This window comes from Myodes glareolus, chromosome 8, assembly GCF_982192425.1.
Source record: "Myodes glareolus chromosome 8, mMyoGla1.1, whole genome shotgun sequence".
NCBI lineage: Eukaryota > Metazoa > Chordata > Mammalia > Rodentia > Cricetidae > Myodes > Myodes glareolus.
This window is the reverse complement of record NC_142033.1, coordinates 35,395,191-35,416,246: the sequence shown is the minus strand read 5'-3', so window position 1 is coordinate 35,416,246 and position 21,056 is coordinate 35,395,191. Positions and strand designations below refer to the sequence as shown.

Below are 21,056 nucleotides of genomic sequence, written 5' to 3'. Positions count from 1 at the left end.
GGATGCACCCAAGGTTGAGAGCCACTGCTCCAAACTCCTCATGAAGCACCTGTGATGCTTTTGTAATGCTTCTAAGTGCTTGGATGATGAATTGCCTCTGAGAAGCACTCCGCAGCTGTAACTTTGCAAAATGACCTTTTTTATCTTCCCTATGAGTCAGGTAGCACAGATTATTGGCCCCGTTTCCACAGATAGAAACTTGGAAGCATTCAGCCTTCCCAATCAGGTCATGAATGTCTGCACTTTCATTTTCCCACCTGAAAAGTAAAAATTATCATCATTGCTTTTCTTTCCCGGCCAAACATTGGACAATAGCAACAGAGCAATACCCGTCCGTGACTGCTATCCCCCAAACTGTTCCACACCAGGCAGCTCTAAAAATACATTTATATTTGTCTGCTTTCCTACTTCATGCTCATCAGAAAGAAAGCCTTCAACATAAGGAAAATGGCAACAAGCCACATGTTCCATCAATGTAACTGCCAAATTACATAAAGCAAAAAAAAAAAATCAATTCCAGAAAAACCAATAATAATCAGTGGGGTTTTTCAGCATGCCCCGAAACAATGCAATTTTAAAAGCACAGATATTAATGTGACCAACACATCTCATGTAATAACCTCTGTGACACTGACCTAGCACCTGGAATTGAGTGTAAACAAGCTCCAGGCACAAATCGCTGGACGGCTTCAGTTTCCCAACATTTGACTCACATGGAACCTTAACAGCGTGAGATATCAGAAGACAGCTGAGATTTGCCAAAGGAAAATCTCTACTGCTAGAAAACGAAGTCTGCTTATTTAAAACATTTAAAATCTTCATCTTATATGAATCTACTCAGTGGTAAGCGATAGGCTTGTGAAAATCCAGGGCAGAAACCACAGCCCTTACATTCACAGATGGAAAAAGCATCAGGTTTGGAAACTCAACACAGTGAATTTGCTGTGACCTGCAAGTGAATGAAACGGGACTTGAGAGTAAAAGTCAGAATCTTATTCGCCAGCAAAGTCAGGAATTGAACTGTATAGCCTGACATAATGATGTGTTTTTAACATATCTTATTTCTATTGGCTACTTAGTCCCACCTGAGAGTTGTGCAGAATGAGTTCATATCATACACAGAACATCCATGTTCACTGCTTTGAATACATAGTTGGAGTACTATATATAGCTTGTCATTTTCAAAATAACTGTGAGAAGACCAGAGCTCAAGAATCAAGTGTACCAAAGCAGGCCATTTGCCATAGTTGCTTTAGGCACCAACGAGAGTTTCACTATTTAAATAGATTCTTAACTTTAAATATAAATTTATGATAAGGTTTATTAATCATAATGGTTCTAGGATCATTTAATATAAGCTAATTTCAAAATAAAACCTCCTGAGAATCAGTGATCCAAAATTAAAAATCTTCATGAAAGAGCTAAAACTCTTTCTTAAACCGAACTGAAAGGAGTATTTTCAGATCTGCAAACACTGTCTGGTCTAAAAGTCTTGGGTGCCCTCTACAGGCTAACTGCATAATTTTCAGTTTTGGTGTTCCCCCTTCTCAAAATACATTTTGGCATTTTCGGGAACATAAAAATAGTTTACTGGGGGTTTTCATCTCAAAAGTATGGCATATTCACACACTGGAATTTTCAAATAAAACATCGTCCATCTTCATAACATCCACATAAAACTATTGTTGACTGCCTTCATACACATTCTCCACTATTACTATTAATTTTTTGACGATTGTATACATACAATATATTCTGCTTACAGTCACAACACTCCATCTTCTCCCGTCCTACAGACAACATTCACCCTCTCTTCCTACCAAGTCTCCCTCCGACTATCATATCAATTTGCTTTTGTTTTTGCAATTGTTTTGTGGCCTGTTGAGTCTAACTGGGGCCACTGGCAGCATGGGCTTGAGTATGATGCTATCCTTTAGAGAATGGGCAACTCAGTAGTGGCTACATCACTGAAGGCAATGTTCCTCCCTCCTCCAGCAGCCACCAACTGTCAATGCCTATCCAAGGAGGCAGCTGGCCCGATGAGCACTCCCAGCCATCCGTGACTGCGCATTGCCAGGGTGCTGTCCTGCGCAAGCAACTGCAGCTGTTGTGAGCTCATAAGTGCAACAGCCATGTTGTTCACAGATGACAGTATTCCATGGCCCTTCTTCCCATCACCTGAGTCTTACTGCAGTCTTTCACCTCCCTCTTCGTTGGCATTCCCTCAGCTTTGGAAAGGATAATGTGAATGTCCAGTTGAGGGAAGAACATTCAATAGCCTTTTTTTTTTTTTTTAGTGCCTGACCACCGGTGAGTCTCTGCATTAGTAGTTGTTCACAACAGGAAGAGACATCTTTAACCAAGGCTGAGGAAAACATCTGTCTATAGATGTAAGCATAAAGACTCAGGATACAGCTTGACAAGGTGTTCAGTTTTCAAAACAGAAGCAATAGGTTCATGCCTAGGGTTTATGATTTCCACAGCTGTGCGCCACAGTACCATGCAGTAACTCCCTCTTGCGGAGCTGCCCCCCACCCCGATCCAAGAATGCACTTGGCTGCTCCCACAGTAGCCATTACACTTCTAGTCTGGAAGGTTGGTATTGTAGACTCCAGGGTCTGCAGCTGGGTAGGACCAGTGACTTTTCTCTTCCAGGCTCCTGCGTGGCAGTTTCTGCCATTGCGAACACTGGCCACCAGGGCTGAAGCATGCAGCTCAGCTCCAGCATGTTTTCTCTATGCCCTACATTCAAAACTCGTGGCGACTTCATCAGGCAAATCTTACCGTCTAGTTCTGATGAGCACCTAAAGTCAGTGACAATAACCTGTACTGTTTTGGAGGTCCCTGGAGACTTCTGACCACTGTGATTTGCATATGAAATATTCCTTATCTTCTCATGCTTTAGACACTGGGTTCCCATCCATGGTCCTAGTTGGGAAAGTTATGGAGCCTTTAGGAGGTGGATGATAGTTGAACAAAGTATGTGACTGGGAGTAGACTTTGATTTTATAGCCTGGTCCCACCCACTTCCTTGTCCTGCCTCTGCTTTTGAACCGCCAATGCAAAGTCTGGCCAGTCTGGTGCCCCTGCTGCCACCCCTTCCTCACCATGGTTGTCTATATTCAAGACAAAAATAGATCCTTTCTTCATCATGTTGCTTCTGCCAAGGTATTTTATCATAGCAAAAGGAAAATAAGTCTGGCTAAAAACTCATAGAGAAGACCCCAAGCCTGATACATATGTACATACACACACAATTCTATTTCTTTTCTCTTAACAAAACACTACAGACTTTTTACCATAACTGATCTAGATTAGTTATGGATACTTTCTCATTTTAATATGTTTTTTTTAAAAAAACTTTTGTATCACCAGAATTTCTTAGTGGGAAATTACCTTACATATACATTTTTAAAATGAAAGAAGAATCAAAATAAAACAAAACACAATAGCTCCCAAGGATGGACTCACAAACAATAATACTAAAGTATTTTGACACTTTAAAATGTAAATAAATTATAAATGTTTTCCCACATGTGGGATATCAGGTGGCAATAACAAAGCAAATTCGATAATCCAAATTTTTATCCAAAATTAATCCATGGCTTCAGGCCAAAGTAACCACTGCATGAAACTGCAAACAGAACACTGTGATTTACCGAGCAGAAGCCTTGGCCTTTTCTTTAGTCATTCATGATCTCATTTACACCCCAGGATATTTTATGCTTTAGAAAATACAATTAAATTGGGAATATTAAGTGCATCTCAGTATTGAGGGCGACTCCCATCTCTGAACTTGGTTATAAAAGAATGACAAACAATTTAGCAATTCCAGATAGAGCAGGCATTCTTACACAACACCCATGTTTAAATCATGTTTGAGAACAATCTTAGATAGCATTTCTGTATTGGGCACACTTACTTAAATTCTCTACTTAAAGATTTAATTCTCTTTTCATATATCAAAAAAGGATCATGTAACATTTCATAAAGGTCTTTTGTAACAAACACCTATTCCCAAATGCAGAGGGATTTTAACAAGATCAGAACTTACTGTCATCCAATCACAGTAATTGCCTGACCTCATCTAAGGGCAAGCCCCTCCCCTTTCATGACAGAAATATTAAACATAAAGCTGTCTAAATTCCAAACTCAAATTTCTCAGAAATTTTGCAACATGTACATTACTTTATTTAGTTATTTTAGTTAGAATCCTGTGAAAAACCATCCTTTTGGATTGATTTTACCCAGAACTTGGCAGAAATTAAGAACAAGATTTAGCAGCCACTATCTAAAATATTTTCAAATTTTATTTAAAAATACCGCAAATGATATTTTTTTAAAGAAAATGGTGCAAGAAGTTGAAATAATCATTTAGATTATTGATGTTTTAGAGAACATCGATGGGTTTTCAAGACTATAAAAGAAACGATGACCAAAGTGATCTCAGAGAAATCCCCTCTGTGACTGCTAATAACAAGCAGAAAGTTGTGAACTCTTCTTGTTCATTTTTCTTAAAGTTTACAGACTTTCTGCAAGCCAACCAATTCTCCTACTCTCTGTACACCAAGCAGATGTTTAGCAACTCAATTCAGTACAGATGCCTATGCCCCAGAGATGGCCAGACTACATCGTTTTAAGAGCTCAGTTCCAAAAGATTACCCTCCATTCAGATGTCAGTCCCAGGGGTGGATCCAGGCTGCCTGCACCAGATCTAACCTGGCACAGCCTTGTGGTTCCCATGAACAAACTCCAAGAAGATGATTCGCCAAACAGTTCAGAAGAGCCAGGAAAAGGGCTCTGTCTCTATTAGACGGTAATTGTAAAGGGTTCATTCCTGAATAATCAGATGGAAGCTGGGCATACAGTAAGGTACGGCAGGGTGTGGCTGATGATGCGCAGCTCTGGACCCTCTCCTGCCTTCTCCTAGCACCTTGATGTGTTTACCAGCCAACAGGCTCTCTTAGCCCTGTCGTATAGCATTTTCAGGAAAGGAGCATTGGTGGCTAACATGAACTCTTGTCCCTCTCTTTAGGGTTGGGAACAGAACTCAAAATTTCAGACTTCTAAATGAGGTTTGGTCTTATGGCAACCTACCTCAATTCCGAAACTACTGATTATCTTGTGAGAGTCACCTCATTAGAACAAAAGATGCTCTAGCCACCCAGGAAATTCCAAATAATTTAGAAATTTGGTATCAGAAATAAAGAACAAAGGAATCTATGTCTTACCATGCCACAAAAACTAAGAGAAAAAAAATGTGATTCTTTTTTCCCAAGACAAACTATACTATCCTTTAACTGTTGCCACAACTATAATGTAGCATAACATATCGTGGGGGGGGGCTGTTTGTTTGGAAAAAATGTTTCTGGAAACAAACAGCAAGATGCTCATCTATTAATAGGATTAGCATTTCTTTGTGACTAATTTTTATTTCCTCACTAGAGCAACCTTGATTCTGATCTTTTGTCAAAAATTTCCAGAAAGCATATTCATCTGCATGACGGAATGCAGAGTAGCTTTTGCTGGCATTTATTAAGCTTGGAAGAGATTTTTTTTTTTAAATCATAAACCTGATGTTCACATACCACACGGCAATTGGTGCTGACAGTAAGAAAGACATCATTCAATTCTTTCAGAGAGTAAGAAATCTAAATTCTGCTGACATGTAAGCTGATGAGATCAATTCAGTCTGGGCAAGATTCAAGATGTAGACAGAATCAGTAATCTAATGTGTAACGAATCTTCCTCTGTCCCACCAGCCAGCTCTCAACAATGACACAGAGACATTAATTATGAAAGTTTGGCCATTAGCTTAGGCTTGTCTCACTGGCTCTTATAACTTAAATTAAACCATATTTTTAAAAGTCTACATTCTACCACGGGGCTCATACTGTGACCTCTCCTCCTGCATTTTCTGCTTGTTCTGTGCCTCCTCGTCACAGCTTGCACACACTTAAATTCATCCTCTTCTTCTTCTTCTTCTTCTTCTTCTTCTTCTTCTTCTTCTTCTTCTTCTTCTTCTTCTTCTTCTTTCTCTCTCTCTCTCTCTCTCTCTCTCTCTCTCTCTCTCTCTCTCTCTCTCTCTCTTTCTCCCTGGAAATTCTGCCTGTTTCTCCTGCCTAGCTATTGGATAGTCAGCTCTTTATTAGACCAATCAGAAAGCACCTTGGCAGAGGCACATCTCTACAGTGTCACAGATACTCTACAACACTAACAAGGCAGCTTCATATCCTTCAGCAGAAGTCACAACATATTTAATCTCATTTGAGGAGGATTCAGAGCAAGTGAACCTAGAAAATGTGATAAACAGAAAAGCATACTTGGGGCTAAAACAATCAGACAAACATTAAATGGATAAATGATGGTACCACTGCATAGAGTGCTGCTTAAAATGTCTTTGTCTGCCAAGAGGGATATCACTAAGAGAATGTTAAAGGACACGCTCCTTGTCTCTGCCATTCCACACTCATCTCAATCAACTAAAATTATGATAAGGGACATATTTTCTAAATTTAGAGATAGTACAAAACTAAAAAGACGCAAATAAACAAAGGAAAAAGAAAACCTTAATGGACTAAAATAGTGAGTGAAGTTAAATTAGATAAAATTTAATGGGGCAATATTAGATCCTACACTTGTGCCCAAAGGGGGTGGAAAAATCACTTGACTCTTGGGAAAGCTAAGTGAATATCTGCTGAGTCACTAGAAAATGAGTGAATACAATCTTCACCAGTCAAACACACCATGGGCCATGCAGAACAGGCTAGGCCATTGATTTTTACTAGCATAAAGCAACGAAAGTAACAATGAAAGTCAGCAAAGAGTGAGCCCCAGCAGAAGGAGCTGGCAGTTTCATCTTGATGAAATTACTAATGGCTAGTTAATTAGAAGCCCGTAAAAGCCATCATCAGGATCAGGAGACCTACTGAAGACATCAGGACTCTTACCAATTGGAAATTTAAGTAGATCTTAGTACATTCCATGTAAATAAAAATCTGGAAGAAATCTTGAATGTTGCACTAACAAGCCTTGGTGACAAAGTTTAAAATAAACCACTTAGACATGTGTCTATGTTCTACAAGCTTTTCAAGTCTTCAATTACTGACAGGAAAATATATTTTAAAGCCTATAATTTTAAAACTAATAATACTGTCTTAATAAGCCAGCAACCGTTCAATATTTTTAGATATATGTAAGCTTTGCTTCATGTGAGATGTATCTTAACATAGTTAGTATAATGTCAGTCATATAATATTTGCCTACTATGTTCAAGGCTCTAGATCCCAGCCCCAATACTATTTAAAAATAAACAAATAGACTAAACAATATAAAAAATATTATGTCTGAAGTATAAGTCTTTAAGTGGGTATAATCCAATTCAAAATAGAAAGTATTGGACAGAAAGGACTAAGTATGTTCTCGGAAAAACTAAAACGTGGAGAAAATGATAGGAAGAAACTTGAAAGGTCTTTGCAGGTGAAAAAGCTGGTACACAGAAAACTTACTGCATTTGTTTTCTGTTAATACAAGGGGTGGACAAGGATCAGATGCCAGACAATGTCCAAGATAACCTTGTTTTGCTCATTAAAAGAACATATTTTCGGGGATGGAGACATAACTCAGCTAGTAAAGTGTCTGCTGCCCAGGCATGAAGACCTGACTTTATTTCCAGCAACCACACAGAAAGTCAAGTATGGTGACGCACACTTTACAATCCCAGAACTGGTAGGAAGTAGTAGATCTCTGCCAAATGAACTTACTGGCCAATAATCCAAGTCAAAGCAGCAAGCTGCAAGTCACAGTGAGAATCCTGACTCAAAAAGATAAGGGGTTGTTTTCTGAAGAATACCTTCTGAGGTTGACCACTGGCTTCCAAACATATGCACACATGTGCATCCATACATGTATGGTCACATATATCTATAGTTATACATGTATGGTCACATACATGCCAAAATAATTTTGAAAGTATACATTGTCTAATGATTACATAAAATCCTAATTAATTATCCCACTGCCAGAGAAAATGTGTGGTGAGTGCCCAAAACTCTCAAACTGTCAGACAGGAGTCAAACAGGAAGTGGATTGTTGCATAGACTTGTATTTAACTGTGAGAACATTTATAAACTCCTACTCCCATGGCCGGTATTACCCCTAAGAATATCATGGATCCAAGCCAATGAGTGGTAAAGAACTCCAATGGTTGAAATGTCGATGAGATACAGGATTTTCTCACTAGGCGAAAGTAATCGCTGCTGTGATCAGGAGAGTTCTTGTATCTGTCTGGCTGTTCTATTCGGGGTATCTTGTGTGTAACATCTAAAAGAGGGAAAAGTAATCTCTCACCCAGCTGTGAAACAGGAATCCCAGGTTTCTCCAGACCAACTCATGTCACATACTCATTTGCAGTTACTCTGGCCCAAGGCACAACAATGGGATTGTTTATTTTAGACCTATCTCTGTTTTGTGCTTCGATCACAGAGAATGATGGAGCAAATTTTTTAAAACAATAAAAATTTTAACTGACTCACAATCCTGTAAGTTGATAAGTCTAAAATCAAAAAAGGACCAGGTGTCGATTAAAGTCCTCCACCCCTTTTGGAATGGAGAAGGCAAATCACCACAGGATGGGAACACAAGAATGCAATAGCCAAACTAGGTTCAGACACATGTTTCATCCCTTCAGTCTCCGCACTCAGAAAGCAGAAGCAATCAGACTCTGTGAGTTCAAGGCCAGTCTGGTCTACATAGCAAGTTCCAGATCAGCCAGAGCTCTGCAATGAGACTCTCTCTGTCTGAGGGAGAGGCAGAGAAACACACACACAGAGACAGCTAACAGTATTTCTGCATATTGCTCTTGAATTAAAATAGCTCCAAAATTTCTACTTCCCAAGACTGCTTCTTTGATAAACCAAGTTTCCAACAGATGAACCTTGCTGGACACATTCACAGTGTTACAATCTATATCTCCGACTAGCCTTAAGCTAGAATGTATTGGAAGGATTGAGCTAAGTCCATCAAGACCATGAAACTTGCTGTGTGGCAAAGACCTTTCTGAAAAAAAGAAATACATTTATGTATGTCTGCTTCTGGATGGAAGTTTAAGCCTCTACATCATCTTGACGCATCTAAAAATAACATCTGACCACTCATATGGCTCTACTAAGCACAGTGGAGAGTCCCTTTTAGAGTTAACAGAGTAGAAAATTCAACCAAAATAAATTATTTCAAGCAGAAAGAATACTAATATTCAGACACTTCTACACTGCACTAGCTCTGTGAATCTTTATCTGTTGACATCAGCTTAATTTTCTCTGTACTTTCTGCATCACTAAGAAGTCCCCAGTGGCCAAGAGGAAATTCTGAGTGCTTCTCTGTGGTTGTTGCTAGGAAACAACATCCTTCGTATTGGAGTTCTCAGACTGAACCGCTGTGTGAAGTCACTGGTTCATAAAGGAAAACCGTTGGTAAAGAGATTGTTTAGGTGTGAGTAAATTGATGTTCCTTCTCTGTGGCAAAATGTTCTCGTGTAACCTTTGAATAATAGTGTGCTTCTAGGCCTCTATTCTTCGCTTGGATCCAGCTGCCATTATTGCTCCCATGAGAACTCCAACATCTATATAAATGGGAGTGAGCATTCTCTCTTTCTTCCAAATCATCTGTAATTATCTCGGTGCCTAGAGCACTGTGAGTAATGAGTTTTAGTTAAACAAAGTGAAATGAGCTTGGAAATAAAGACCCAGACCACTGACTGCCTAAGTTATTGAATTCTCTAGTCCCTACTCATCCACAGGGAGGTACGTTTCTAGACGTCCGGCAGATAGATGTCCAACGCACTGCATAGGCCATCCCCACATAGACTATGTTTTTCCTTTACATACCTATCTAGAACATAAATGAGACAAAAGAAAGAATAAATAATAACCACAATAAAACAGAAACAATTACAAGTGGAACATACATAATGACAACTATAAGGAACTTTCATCAGGCTTGTGTGAATATAGTCTTCCTGTGTGTTCTGGTGGAAGCTCCACCTGAGCCCCTGGCATACCACAGTCTGGGATGATTATGTGGAATCTCACCCCTCTCTCTATCCCCAGACCCTGCCCCTCAGAAAGTCCACCAACAGTGACCCTTCCCCTCATAAAGCCCATCAAGAGTTAGTCCCTCCCCAGGGTTGCTCAAGACCATGCCAATAGGCTACTTAAGACATGGCTGTCATATTTACCATGTGATTCCTCTCCCACCCTCCTAAGTCACCCAGGAGAGTTTTGTTCTGTTCATTAAATTTGGATTTCTTAATATAGTCTGGTTGACTTATTACATCAGTGGCCACTGATATCCAATAACCAGGGATTTAAAACTTATCACTATCAAGAAGGGTGGCTGGAGTGTGAGCACTGTGGTACTGAGACAGTTGGTTAGATAACTGATATGCGTGGCAGATGGGTGGAAGCCTAAACAGCTCAACAAGAATGTACTGGACAAAGAGGTCTCTTGCATCTTGGATGAACTAGAGTAGGAGGGCCTGGGATTTCACAGCACAGCTAAGAAAGATGTGTGGCTCAAGCTCATATGTGTATGCTTGGAATTTTCCATTTAATATTTCCAGAAGACAGCTAACTGGGCCACCTAGGCTGTGGGAAGGGAAATTTTACATAAGAAAGAATAAATGTGAATATTAAAATCTGCTTTGGCTGGTTATCCCATTCAAGTTTTATTTAGTGTTCTGCTGCTGCCCAGAAGTAGGATCTAACAGGGCTGCCAGTTTGGCTCACCTCACCCACTCCCTTCTCCTCTCTTAACTCAAACTACAAACTGCCTGTGACTCTCAAAACTTGAAGTTCTTCTTAGACTTTCCCCCTAGATTCTGACAACAAAGCAGCTGCTGGTGGTTGAAATCTATCACCTTGTTAATTTAGTAAACAGATCAAGTCAGAAGCTTTTAATTCCTGGATGTGGAGACTATAGATCTATGTGCTTCTCTATTCATTTGTCTATATAACTGTCTGTATGTCTGTCTATCCATTCATCGGCTATCCATCTATTCATCTATCCATGTATCACTCATCTATCCATCACATATCTATGTCTCCATCTATCCATCGTCAATCTTTCTATTCCCTATCCAAAATCCATTCATCCATCACCCATCAATTTATTTATCAATCCGTCCATCACGTATCTATCTCTCCATTCATCCATAACTCATCTTTCTATCTACCCATCATCACACATCTATTCGTGTCTCCATCCATCCATCTACTAATCTATCCATCAATCCATCACCCAACTACCTATCTCCTTGTGTATCTTTTCATGGATTCTTAACAGACACTCAAAACAATGTTAAACATCAGTGTCACACTTTCATACCCAAGTTTGACCTAAATCCCCAAAGCAACAATTAGTCCCAGGTAGATTGTGATAAGCCCCATATGTAAAGAGGATCGTGCAGCTTCTTAGAAACAATGTTTATATATAACAGTAAATGTCTTCTATTTTCATGTTTATATTTGGGTCATTGTAGATGGATTATTTCATATGGATATTTTACTTTGAAGAAAGGTCAAGTTCTTTAATCTAATGGGTCATGGTTTAATTAGAAATTAAATATATTGTAATATGTTGCAATAAATAGTTATTTTATAGAGTACCAGGTATAAAACAGCTATTGCTCAATAAATTCAGGAATAAAAATTATAAAATTTTCTGAAGATTAATTTTAATTATTTTAAGAAGTAAAATTGAGACTTTTTCTTATAACACACATACCCTAAAAGGGGGACAAGAAAAATGACTAAAATTTATTTTATTCTAGTCTTGAAATGGTAAATTGATGCAATTCTTTGGCACTTACATTCAGCTCCCAAAATTTAAACTTTAAAAGAAAATCTTGGAAAGATGTTACCGCTTTAATCAAAAGTAGGCCAGCATAATGCATACTACAAAGAGCTCTTAGGGTTATCTTTGAAACATGTGTCAGTAACTCTAATTTAAAAATGTGCTGCTTTGTTTGAGGTGAATATTAAAAGAAAAATGAAAAACTCAACTGTGTGTTTAACTGGTAAAAAATGAATTTTAAATGAGCCAAACTTTTTTAGACTTTTTAAAACATATCCATGCATTAGTCATGTTATACAATTTACTCTTGTACACCATCATGACTCATCACGGCCACTGACAAATGGGGACAGAACAGAATGACATGAGCAGACCGTGAACATAGGACCTTCCATGCCAAGGCCGGGGCACACTTTCAACTGTCTTTAGTTTCTCTGGGTGTATATATATATATACACATATACATTATATATATGGCTATGATCCTGGTTACATTTCTAAATAAAATGTGTGTTTATGTTTAAATGCCTTGATCATTTATTCAAGATTTTATCTTTCGCTATATTCTCATAACCTCTAGGCTCCCTTTTAATAACCATGTTTATTATTTGATTCTGTTTTTGTTCTTAGATAATACATAATCCAAATCCATTTCCAGAGCCCTTACTTTAATAAAAGAGCACCTGTCCATAGATACAATTAAAAAAAAATGTAGCATGTTATAAAGGTTCAGAGAGTTTATGCTCACTAAAGCTAAACGATTCTGTCCTCTGAGTAGCCACTCCCGACCCAACAAAAATCATGCTTGATGTAAGATCTATCTACCATTCAAATCCAAAATGCTAGTCTATGCCCTAGTCTGTTATGAATCTCCCACTGGCTGAAATATTGTCTTCAGAATGCATCTCTAGACCAGCTGTGCTCTGTGTGACTAGGTTGTGCCTCTTCACTTCAGATGGCTACACCACTGATGACATCGAGTTTTACTGGAATGGAGGAGAGGGAGCAGTAACCGGGGTCAATAAGATCGAGCTTCCTCAGTTTTCAATTGTTGACTACAAGATGGTGTCCAAGAAGGTGGAATTCACAACAGGTGAAGATGTTTCTTCCCTATTAATCCATGAATGTGTGAAAAGGAGATGATGATTCTAATCCAATGATGACTTTTCTTCCTTCCTTCCTTCCTTCTTTCCTTCCTTCCTTCCTTTCTTCCTTCCTTCCTTCCTTCCTTTCCCCCTCCCTCCCTGCTACCTTCTTTCCCTCTTCTTCCTTCCTTTTTTTCTTCCTTTCTCTTTTAAACCCAGGGGCATATCCACGACTATCACTAAGTTTCCGCCTAAAGAGAAACATCGGTTACTTCATTTTGCAAACCTACATGCCTTCCACACTGATTACAATTCTGTCCTGGGTGTCATTTTGGATCAACTATGATGCATCTGCAGCCAGAGTCGCACTAGGTAATGCCTTCCCACTTTTTCACAGTTAGTAAATCAGACCTTCAAACAAAGAGGCAATAGTAGTGATGAAAAGTAAAAGCTTCATCTAGCAAGTAGAAGAAGTAGTTGCAATAGGATGCTTTAAAATAAAATATCCAGGACAAAGTATGAGTGTTTATAATGAGTGCATTATCTTTTAAAGCTTGATTAAAAAAATTTGGAATATGGTTCCCATTGTATGAGTGTTTTGTGGATTACATGTTAGAACCTCAGTATACCATATGTTTTACCAAATGCGTGATAACCTCCTCTTTAATCTCTGCTTTTGACTCTGAGTTGTAATTAATTATTTTAAAATAAACATGGAAGAAGCTAAACCTTTAGATGGTTAGCAAGCTGCATCAATTGTCAGGAGAGAGTATCCTTTAATTGACCAAAGTTAAAAACACAAGAAATCAAGTCTCTCCTTTAAATATAGATCATTATATTCAATAAGGCACAAGTAATTCATCTGCTATATTAATGGTCTGTGACTGAGTCAGAATAAAAAATAGTTTCGTGTTTGGTGGAACAAAATCAGAGTTAATCTTACCATGGTTGAGTAATTGCTGAAACTGAAAAGCTATATTGAGATTATAAATGGTTTTTTTGTGGGGGGAAGGATTAGGATGTATAAAATATGTCTGATGATCTCATGTAGCCATGTGCAGGTCTACACTCAGACACATTTTAGATACCACTCCAGTTTCAGAGAGAAACAGGAAAAAGGGGAGAAACATCACTTCTGCTAAGATAACTAATATCTCTTCTCTCAATTACTGAGTTGAATTAGTTGATCAGTGTATTCCTTAATTGGCATATCTCCAGCCCTCTTCAATTGACTGAGTACATAAGACTTTCAAAGCCAAGTGTTTGCAGCCTCGTATCAACTTTAGGATATTCTAAGTATAAAGAAAATGGACAATTTTTCATGTTATATATGCATCTTCAACATACCTGTTTAATAAGGATGCAACCATGTGCATACAGTAGGGTTAAGGAAAATCCTGCATACTATCCAGTCAAAGATTGTGCACTCAGGTTTTCTATACATGCCTATTCTCAAAGCAAATGACATTTTTATTAAAGATATTAGAGGGGCTGGAGAGATACATCAGTAGTTTAGAGTTTATACCCTTGTAAAGGACATGAGTTCCGCTCCCAGCACCCATGTTGGGTGGCTCACAAGCACTGGTGGCTCCAGCTCGAGGGGATCTGATACCCTTCTCTGGCCTTCTTGGGTCCTTGTACTCACAGACACAGTTTCTCACAAAGGCACATAACTTTACAAAGCCAAATATATTTGAAAGATGTTAGCATATAATAACATTTTGATCCTTAAAATATTAAACTAAGGTATTATAACATGCATAATCTTAAAAATATTTATTTACTATTTGCTCACTTAAAACAAAGACTAAAAACATAAATTCAGTGACTATGTAAATAGAACGTTCCTGTCAATCACATTACTAGAACTATTTTAGATGAAATTGGAAGATGAAATCAAAAGAAACAAGATCATTTATAATGGAGTTCTTATCCAACACATTTGAATTAATCACTGATCTGAACCATTTTGCTCTTTTAAATAATATTTTTATTTATTCTTTGAAAAACTCATACATGTATACAATGTATTTTAATCATATCACACTGCTACTTTCTTCTAACCCCCCCCCAGGAACCTCCAACACATATCCCTTCTAACTTTATATTTATTGTTATTATTATTGATAAGAAAATATGATTATCAATTATAAAAAATTAAATCATGAAAGTTACAGGTAAATGCATGGAAATGGAAAAATGTTGTGCCTTATTTTCCAATGGTACTCCTGTTGAGTCATTTTAGGGAATCTACAATCTAGAGTTATTCCTTGCTGGATGACAGAAGCCCCCTTTTCCCTTCCTCTCCTTTGCTCCCTTTTATTCCTGCCACACCATTGACTTCTCATCCCTTTTACAATGTTGTCTTTGTTTAATGGCTTTCATAGTATTTCAGATATTACCGTCAAATCCCTTGCTTTATTTTAAATGTTTTTGTCGAACATCTTGCTCTTTTGTCCTGTAGACAAAAGGTAACCTACATGAAGATAGCTAATCTGGGAGTTTTATTTGCTTGGTTGCTTTTGTTTTTTTTAAGACAGGGTCTCATGCTGCACAGACCGTCCACCACCATACTCAGCTCCAGAGTTCATCTTTATCCACCTAGAAAATAAGAACAATATAGTTCACTCCCCCCATCATATTCAGTGGGCTGTTGTGATTCGCTGTACTAATGTGGAGCTCTGGTATTAGGAGTGGCATTACAAACTGTCTATACAAAGTCTAGCTTCTTTTTTTTTTGTATTTCTGATTTCTTTCCATCATTATTCCATCATTACCATTATCAACACAGTATACTCAGTATGCTATCAAACAAGCTGTATACTATTAACGCCGTTTAGATTCAGCAAAGCAGTTGAAACATAACCTGTGCTGCATTTGTAGGCATTAGCTTTTTAATCAAATCTAAAGGCTGATTTTTAATAAACCTTTCCCTGGCAATAGGAAATGAATTTGTTACAAGCTTTCGAACCAATGAAACAGAGGCAATATTTCAAAAACTAAAACAGCAAAATCATATTTTATATAGAGAATGCTTGATGCATAATCACAAAATTCATTAAATATAGACATTTAAGGCAATCCCACATATGAGTGACAAGTAACAGAAAATGTAAAATGAAATTGTGAGAGAGGTGTGTTACAGTCTCGTGAGATTACGTCAAATTAAGCTTTGAGTCTGGCAGTGGACACTGTGAGGATCAGAATCACAGGGACAGATTCCAGAGGGAAATGACTGAGAAATGGAGAAAAAGGAAAGGAAGGATGTAGCTGAAGAAGGCTGTAGCTACATAACAGAGGAGAGACAGCTGACAGTGGGATTACAGGGGGATTTTTAAATCTCAATCTTGTGCGTGTGCACATGTGTGCATGTGTGTGTCAAATTTCTAGTATGGGAATGTATGTGTTATGCATGCATAACTCAGTGTGTACATGAAGGTCAGACAATAACTTCCTAAGTTGGCTGTCACCTTCTACCTTATTTTTGACACTGGAATTTGTTCTGCTTTTTACAGCTTCTTTTCTTATATTTTGTGCTTATTTTTAAAACGTCATTAACATTCCATTATCTGTGCATTCTATATTGTGTCTTAGAACCAGAAGCTAGACAGAGCCTGGCATTTTGTTTTTAGGTATGTGTACACTCTAGTCCAGTAGCATAGCATGTGACTTCGACCATTACAACACATTAGAGATGGCATTTGTCTTCTTGGTCTTAGAAAACCTGACGTCACAGAGGTGCCTTCAGCTAAGCTTCGGTTTTCTGTCCACAGGAATTACCACGGTGCTGACAATGACAACCATCAGCACTCACCTCAGGGAGACTCTGCCAAAGATTCCTTACGTCAAGGCGATTGATATCTACCTGATGGGCTGCTTTGTATTTGTGTTCCTGGCTCTGCTGGAATACGCTTTCGTAAATTATATTTTCTTTGGAAAAGGCCCTCAGAAGAAGGGAGCAAGCAAACAAGACCAGAGTGCCAATGAAAAGAATAAACTGGAGATGAACAAAGTCCAGGTAATGTATTATATATTACTGGTAGTATCTCTTTTATTTTTATCAATGACGGTGTACCCAGGAGTTTTTTCAGCAGAAAACTATGTTTGCAAAGTGGTATTTGCTGTTTTTAAGGTCAAAACATCTTTTCAATTAACAGATTTGAGAACAGAGGATTAAAGAAATGAGACTGAAAACTATTTATAAATGAAAAGCATATGTATCAGTGTTGTATGGTTGTAACAAAATAGCTGAAGCAATCCGATCTTATAAAGAAAAGCAGTTTGCTTAGCACACAGTTTTAGAGGTCGTAAGTCTGAAGGGTATAATACAACCTCTACCACTGTGGTTAATGGTAAGTTACATGGAAAACAAAGTGATTATGTCACAAAACATAATTTTTTATGACAGACAGAAATTTGGGGCTCTTAAAACCCCTTCAAAGGACAGCGCCTGCAATTAGATCACCACCTTACATTAGGCTGTAACTATTAAAGATCTATCTCCTAACATTATCACACTGAGAATGGAGTCTCCAACACATGAAAAATTGGGGGATACACTTAACCTATAACTCCATTGTAATGTATATCTATGACTGAGGTCAGCCTCAAGCCCATTATGTTTTAGTCTAAGCTATTTGTAAAATTACACATGAAAGAATAATGTGAGCTCTGCTTGATAAACAGAGGAGAGAAGTACAGTGAATAGACTTAGACTCGGACCCTCAGTGGAACTGAAGTCCTCCATAGAGTGGTTAAGCCAGAAGCTCAGATTCAACCGTGAAAGCAACTAGACTTGGGGAGGGGGAGGACTTATAAGCATTTCTCACAGAAAAAAAAATAAATGCAATGCCAACATTAAAAAACAAAGTGCTTTAAATAAATGTAGTTTGTACCAAACCCTCTAATAGACAGAAGTTATGAAAATTGGCAATTTTAAAATTCTACTAAAAGACATAAGTGACTGAAAACAAGCAAAAGATATAAAAGAACTGGCCTTCAAAAGAAGAGTAAATTATACTAGGAGGACTGCAGATATATGTATATGAGGTATATAGCTTTCCCCAGCAGCACTTCAGTAGAAAACCACAGTCAATGCATAGATGTTGATACTTCCGTGGTATCTGAAATTTCAGAAAAAAGTAAATAATCAGAGATACTTGAACTTTGAGTATTGACTTCCTTTAAATATTCAGGTAAGAGCCCAAGAAACCAAGATGGCCAATTCAAGGTTAGTACGGAGTGTTAGCTGACCAGGAAGTGGACTCACCTAGGAGATAAGCCTCCAGGTGCACTTGAGAGGGATTATTTAGTTTGGGTTAGCCTCTGGGGGAGCCTGTGAGGGATTATCTCAGTTAGGTCAATTGAGATTTGTGACGCGCATCCTGACCAGCAGGAATGAACGCCACTAAAAACGAGAATTCCTTCCCTGGTCACGTCTTTATTCGGAGCATTTGATTGAGGAAAATTGGGGGAAGGGAAGATAGAGCAGGGACGAGAGAAAGCTTAGAGAGAGCAAGTAGAGCCCAGAAGCAGCTGCTTTTAAACGGTGGAGAGGCTTGAACGCTGTCCTGATTGGTTAATGCCATTCTGCTGGTCTGAGCATGTGCAAGCAAGGGTGCAGGCAAGGGTGCTCAGCCCCACGTGGCTAAGCCAGGTATGGACTTGTATACCTCCAAACTGCAGGACCACCTGTGCCTCCAGGTGGCTTCCTACAGAGATTAGGTTGGAAGACCCATCCTAAAGAATGTAGCATGTTCTCTGGGTTTACATCCTGAATTGCATAGAAAAATAAGCAACTAGCTTAAGAGAGAGCATCCGTTGCTCTCTGGTTCCTGACTACGAATGAAATGTGGTCAGGCTCCTCAAGCGTCTGTCTCAGAGACTTCCTGACCACAATGGACAATACTTTTAAATTGTGTGGAAAAGAAAACCCTTTCTCCCACAAACTGCTGTGGTGAGGTATCTCTTCACAGTAACAGAAAAAGTGGCTAAGGCAACATCAAAGAGAAACACAGTTACAAGACTACAAATTAAAGGCCAAAGGAACAAAAAAAAGTTTTAACTGCCATCCACAATGTGGAATTGAGTACCTGAACGTGGAGTTTGTTTCTAGCCCATTCTTGTAGTATATTAAGCTTTTCATTAAATCTCCAAAATGATCATAATTTAAGAATAAAGTTTAAGTCATAAGACCAAGGTAAAAAAAAAAAAAACCTAAAGTAGACCGTCTTAGTTATGGTTTCTATTGCTGTGAAGAGGCACCAGGAGCACTGCAACTCTTATAAAGGAAAACATGCAATGGGATGACTCACTCACAGTTCAGAGATTTGGTCCATTGTTATCATGGTAGAGAATAAAGGTGGAATGCAGAAAGACACGGAACTGGAGCTGAGAGTACTTACATCTTCATCCAAAGATGACAGGAAGTAGTCTGTCTCACTGGGTGTGGCTTAAGCTATATGAGACCTCAAAGCCCACCTCCACAGTGACACACTTCCTCCAACAATACCACACCTACTCCAACAAGGCCATGCCTCCTAATAATATGACTTCTTTTGGGAGCCATTTTCTTTCAAATCACCACATAGACTCACTCTAACAATATATAAAGCCAAATTTCCACCTATTCTAGGTAATATGTTAGTGATTAAAATGCCTAAGAAAGCAAACCCAAAATTCTTCAGGGATGATAAAACAATCCAGAGTCATCATTCCAAGTATCTAGTACATGGTAAAATATTAAATTACCTGAACAGAAACAGGAAAATGATATCACAACCAAAAACAATATGATTTTAAGACTCTCAAGTGTTGACTTGGAAAGCAAGCACTATAGAATAACTGTAATTAATATATTTTAAAGTCTGTAGGAAATTGAAATACTAGCCTAGACCTGAAAGCAACCAAAATATTGTGAAATGGATCCATAGAATACCATTTTTGTTAGGGTTTTTATTGCTGTGATAAAACACCATGACCAAAAGCAACTTGGGGAGAAAAGGCTCATTTCAGCTTACAGGTCCCATTTGAAACCATGAAATAGAATGGATGTAAGTCACAGGCTTGAACATGCCGTTCAGTGGACTAATATTGCATCCTGTGGAGTAGAAAGGATTAGTTCCAGTTCCATTACTCAGGCTGTTACTGTGGACAGTGCCCTTTGGAGATTCCTGAACTGGAACCATGGCTCTCTGCTTGTACTTACTTCCTCTGTGGACACCTATACCTTCACTGTGCGACTGCCCTAATAGCATGTGTTTGTGTAGTTACTCTTTAGCATTTTTCTCTTATTAGACTGTAGTTTACAACAGGCAACAGGGCCTTTGTCTGCTGTATTTACTGTGCTTTCCTCTGTCGCTATAATGGAGTAGAAAGCAAATAAGTATGTTTCAAGTGAATGTATGTATATCAGATAGACCTTCTCCATTAAGAGTTTTCAGAATTTATTCAAATTGTTGAGTGACATGCCATAATGCTTTATGAATTCTTCCATCTTCTTATGAGAAAAGGAGACAATAACCTACTTTAGCTTCTGCCCAAGGCTGTCTTGCTGTTCCTATTTGTGTGTGTGTGTGTGTGTGTGTGTGTGTGTGTGTGTGTGTGTGTGTGTTATGCTGGGGATTGAACTCGGGGCTTCTAGGCGTACTAGGCAATAAACTCTCTAATGTTTTTATCAAACATGCTTTTATGAACTTCTGGCATTCTTTCTAAATCATCATGCCATATACTATTAAAAAATAACCTTTAACAGTGATTAGGCTAAGACTTTACTGGCTTTTTCATATGTAGATGGAATAATAACTACACAATGTTTTAGTTAGGAATACTCTTGCTGTGATAAAATATCATGACCTAAAGCAACTTGGGGAGGAAAGGATTTATTTGACTTAAGCAGCACTGTTCATCATCAAAGGAAGTCAGGACAGCACTCAAACAGGGCAGGAACCTGGAGGCAGGAGCTGATGCAGAGATCCTGGGGTGGTGGCTGCTTACTGACTTGCTCTCCTTTGCTTGCTCAACCTGCTTTGTTATGGAACCCAGGAGCACCTATGTTATCAATCACTAATTAAGAGAAATGCCCTATAAGCTTGCCTACCACCTGATTTTTATGGAGGCATT

At 38.4% G+C, this 21,056-nt stretch overlaps 1 protein-coding gene across 1 annotated transcript in view; it reads left to right on the top strand.

Moving 5' to 3' along the window:
- Positions 1-21,056, top strand: part of Gabrb1 (gamma-aminobutyric acid type A receptor subunit beta1) — a 411,905-nt gene that overhangs the window by 367,244 nt on the left and 23,605 nt on the right. The window contains exons 6-8 of the mRNA XM_048415118.3: positions 12,806-12,943; positions 13,155-13,307; positions 16,709-16,953. Of these exons, the coding sequence (XP_048271075.1) occupies positions 12,806-12,943; positions 13,155-13,307; positions 16,709-16,953 (536 nt within the window). The remainder of the gene's footprint in view (positions 1-12,805; positions 12,944-13,154; positions 13,308-16,708; positions 16,954-21,056) is intronic.